The sequence below is a fragment of the Rattus norvegicus genome, chromosome 15, assembly GCF_036323735.1.
Source record: "Rattus norvegicus strain BN/NHsdMcwi chromosome 15, GRCr8, whole genome shotgun sequence".
Lineage (NCBI taxonomy): Eukaryota > Metazoa > Chordata > Mammalia > Rodentia > Muridae > Rattus > Rattus norvegicus.
Genome location: NC_086033.1, coordinates 33,695,359 through 33,699,322, shown reverse-complemented (window position 1 = coordinate 33,699,322; position 3,964 = coordinate 33,695,359). Strand labels below are relative to the sequence as shown.

At 46.5% G+C, this 3,964-nt stretch overlaps 1 protein-coding gene across 2 annotated transcripts; it reads right to left on the bottom strand.

Annotated features, from left to right (window-relative positions):
• Positions 1–235: 235 nt before the first annotated feature.
• LOC134481969 (granzyme-like protein 2) lies at positions 236–3,287 on the bottom strand. 2 transcript variants are annotated; one of them, XM_063274804.1, is made up of 6 exons: positions 3,130–3,287; positions 1,819–1,969; positions 1,362–1,494; positions 885–1,139; positions 648–714; positions 236–473 (listed from the first exon to the last, which is right to left on the bottom strand). In XM_063274804.1, the coding sequence occupies exons 1-6, from the start codon at positions 3,182–3,184 to the stop codon at positions 259–261; spliced, it is 876 nt and encodes a 291-aa protein (XP_063130874.1). In that variant the 5' UTR covers positions 3,185–3,287; the 3' UTR covers positions 236–258. The 2 variants fall into 2 exon arrangements, with proteins under 2 accessions (XP_063130874.1, XP_063130875.1); XM_063274805.1 differs by lacking the exon at positions 648–714 and having other exon boundaries at positions 3,130–3,286.
• Between the last annotated feature and the right edge of the window lie 677 nt (positions 3,288–3,964).

Sequence of the window (3,964 nt, the reverse complement as noted above, 5' to 3'; positions counted from 1 at the left end):
AAGAAGAATTTAGAAAGAAAGAAGGCATCCTTCTCAGACAAAGGTAGGACTTTCCAGGACTGACCGTCCTGGCCTTTATATGTGCTATTATGATGGGGTCATTGCACAGGTTTGACGCACAAGCTTTATGAGAGTCTCTGAAGACAGAAACCATGAGACAAAAGAGGGTGAAGAAGAAGGTGGCATATAAAAAGGTTTTAAGCTCTGCACTCATGGAAGACAGCAGCACCATCTCTTTACTGCAGACAGATTTCTTTATTAAGACTCAGATAGCCATACCCCAGGATGCTGGACATTGGCCCAGACACAGGTTTTGTGTTCTAGGATTGTTGAAGGAGTTTCATTGTTTTCTGAATCCACGGTATAAAGCTGGAGATTCTGGTGAATACTCGAGGAAGTGTCCCAGTACACAAGCGATAACTGACAATGCCCTGGGCCACTCCATCGCACACAAAGGGACCCCCTGAGTCTCCCTGTGGACAGAAAAAGGGGAAGTCTTATTGAATAGCCTCCTATCACCTCTTTCCAGACCCATATTCTCCATGTTCTTCTCTGTTTCCACTTAGGCCTGGTTTTCAGATGGGAAACACTAGTGCCCCCATTGACCTCTGTTCTTAACAGGACAGAGTAGAGAGTCTGTGACTCACTGACTAGTGTATCTCTGCTTGGCTGTGTCCTTCCTTCAGGCCAACTAGAATTAGCTCTTCCATTTTCCTATGGCAAAAGGACAAAAGGTTGACTGAGGGAAAATGCCAGATCCCCATATGTTGTTCCCTGCATGTTCTTTAGACTAGCCATGGTTCTGCATCTGGAGAAGGCCTGGCTGTGTGTCTGCAGTATCGCTCTGCCGCTAGGCAAACATTTAAAAATGGTTATGTCCTTACCTTACCAGTAGCCTTCCCCTCGCTGGGGTTTCCCACACAAAGCTGGATGGAGTCGTTGTAGTTTCTGGACATGTCTTCACACTTCTGGCCTTCCTGAACTTCTAGATTCACTTCTTGAAGTGTGTTAGACAAACTACAATTGGCCAAGCATCCCCAACCTGCCACTGTGCACACCTGCCCAGGTTTCACCCAGTCCTGGCTCCTAGGAAGGGCAATCGTCTTCACAGCACCATTGAGTTGAGCTTTGCGTTCCAACTGGTCGGAAAGATGGAAGAACGCCACTTAAGTTCTGGTACTCTCAGCAAGCTTAAACCAGTCATGAGGTTGCCCATATCTTCCCCATTTTCAAAGCTCCCCCAATCCCACTGTAGCCCCATTCTATTGCCGTAGGACCAATAGATCAGCCACTAAGAAGAGAAAATGGGACTGATACACTAGTGATCTATGGGAGTAAACCAGAGATCGGGAAAACAGTACCTTCAGGAGCATGATGTCATTAAACCGTGAATGTCTGTCATAGTTCTCGTGAGGTTTGGCTTTTACAACAGCGATGACCTGGGTTTTTTCTTGTTTCTTGATATTGTGAGCACCTAAGGTTACTTTTATATTACTGTGAAAAGAAGATGGGTTATGTGCAAGGCAGGAGCAATGAAGCAGTCCCCGAAATGCAGGCTGAGGGCTCAGAGTAATGCAGAGCATGCCTGAGTCAAATAGCAAGAATTTATGGGGAACTTGTTGCATTGGTCTTCAATAACCACCCAGCCATTCAGACTCTTCACTGACACAATCTGGTCCTGAGTTTCACAATCACTTTAGGTCAAATAGGAAAAAGTCTGGTTGATCTTCACCTTTGGTTCTACGTGTTTAGGGACAGCCAGGATCTGTTGTTATTTGGTCAGTCCCAGGCATCAAAGAACCACTTGCTTCTCCTTACCTTCCATTACAGTGAGCTGCTGTCATTACGATGTCTTTTGCCACCAGGAAACCACCACAGTAATGGCGATATGAATTACCATAATAAAACATTAAGGATGCCATGTAGGGCCGGGAGTGGGGTTTGGACTCTGTACCCCATATGATCTCTCCTGAAAAAGAAAGCTTATTCTGAATCTTGGTGCTCGTTGAAACTGTGCAACAATCCTGGAGGCTATGATAAGGGACATTTCATGCTTGGCAAGTCTGTGGACTTGACACAGAGGGAAAAAAGATCCTGTTGTGGTGCCATCACACAATGAGAAAGGGCGCTCGGATGCTTCAAGGGATGGTGCAGAGCCTGATGCATGGAATCACTTTCCCCTGGTTTGCCATTTCTTCCTGATAATGCGAAGACTTTCTCCTGATTCAAATCAAATCTCGTGTACACATTAAGGTCAAATTCAGCACACATTGTGCAGTAGATGTAGACACACTCCACACAGCTACACTTGTTCCTGTCTCATGATTCACCTGGTGTCCTGCTCACTTAGTAAGCATGATGTTGAGGTAGAAAACTCTGGCTGCTTTTCCTCTATTCTGATTCATGGTACGTACTGAGAACTCCACGTAGAGACGGGTTTGTTGTATAACCACTGAGCAACTCTCAAGTGTGCTAAGTGAGAGGCTGGGAGGAGACCTCCTAATGTATCTGAACTTCAGCATAGATTGGTCTTCCTGAGGCACTGAGATAGCCTTCAGGATGAAGAAGGGAGCACATAGAAGACTGGTAGGGATCATAGAGAGGAGAGGAAATGGGTTGGAGGATCCTGTGTCTGCTTGTTTCCATCAAGCTGTAGAGAAGAAATGAAGCTACACTTTGTTGGCTCTGTTAGATTGTGGCTAAGTGTCATGGTGGACCTGTATGGTTCAGAAGAAGAGAGACAAGAACAGGGTGACCCTGGAAACCTGAGTAGAAGAATTCTTCTAGTCTTAATCCAGGTGGCAGCCCCTGGGTAAAGCTGTTTGCTCTGAGTTTTGTACAATTGGAGCTTCCAGCCCTCATTTTCAACTGCAGCTTCTAGTGGGGTCCTATGATATTTTCATAATCTGTCACTTTTAGGTGACTAAGGTCTCACTCACCAGGTGCCACTGCAAATAGTTCACTGTGCTTTTGGGGACCTATTTATCCAGTGCTAGAGCTCGGGCTCAGCTAACTTCTCAGATGAACCAAGTCAGGAGTATATCTTAGATACAGCCCGACTGAGCACCATGCAGGTGTCAGTGCTGGGAGCCGCATGCCACACTTCTAGGAGTGCAGATGGCTGCTTACCTCCTTCAGTGTTGACTGGTAGGATGGCCACCAGGAAGAACAGGAACAGGAACATCCTCTTCAGGGTCTGACCAGGTCTCAACTGGTCACTTCGTTACTTCTCACAACTTTTAAACCATCAGGTGAGGAAAGAGGCACAGAGCCAGAGACCTCTTATTTCCTGTGTGATATTTGAGATCCGGGCTCTTGCCACATCTCTGTGGTGAAGGCACAGGAAACACACTATTGTCAGTTGATGGTGAGCACGACCACGTTCCCCACAGGAATGCTGGACACTGAGAAGGGCAGAAGAGCCTGTTGAGGCCTTCCGCACGAGGCAGAGGGCAAGTCTCCTCTCCTGCTCAGGGTATTGCTGGAGGATGCCTCTGTGACTTGAGACTGTGATCAGGTTAATTGTCTCCTTTAAAAACAACATATCTAAACCCCATGCTACTCTCTATGAGGTGTGTTGTTGTGGTTGTTGTTGTTGTTGTTGTTGTTGTTGTTGGCACAAGGACTTTTGGTTTCAGATTTAAGCCTTGTGACTCTAAACTCACACCAGGGCTCTGAGTCAAGAAATATTATATGAGAGGTGCTGACCTGGCCCTGTTGCAGAGGAATGAGTCTACATATTGCTCTGGGCATTCAACAATTTAGTCCCCTTCTGAAGTTTCTGATGTACATACTGGGACTGTCCTGTGTCATCTCCAGTCTGCCTTTGGGCAAGGTGAAGAGAGTTGGCTACTGTTCTAAGATGAGGTAGAGAGGCCTTGCTGGAGCTGGACCAGGCAACCTGGGGGGAGGTATCAGAGAACAGTGGATTTCCCAAGCTCATAGACCATCCTTAGAGGAAGGA

What these genes read in the sequence shown, in the direction of transcription:
- LOC134481969 (XM_063274804.1), bottom strand. Translation starts at nt 3,184, where the DNA reads ATGTTCCTGTTCCTGTTCTTCCTGGTGGCCATCCTACCAGTCAACACT. An exon ending in ATGACATCATGCTCCTGAAG is followed by an intron (nt 1,140 to 1,361) that starts GTACTGTTTTCC and finishes CTTTCCGACCAG; the next exon opens with TTGGAACGCAAAGCTCAACT. An exon ending in AAGCAGAGATACACTAGTCA is followed by an intron (nt 474 to 647) that starts GTGAGTCACAGA and finishes TTCTGTCCACAG; the next exon opens with GGAGACTCAGGGGGTCCCTT.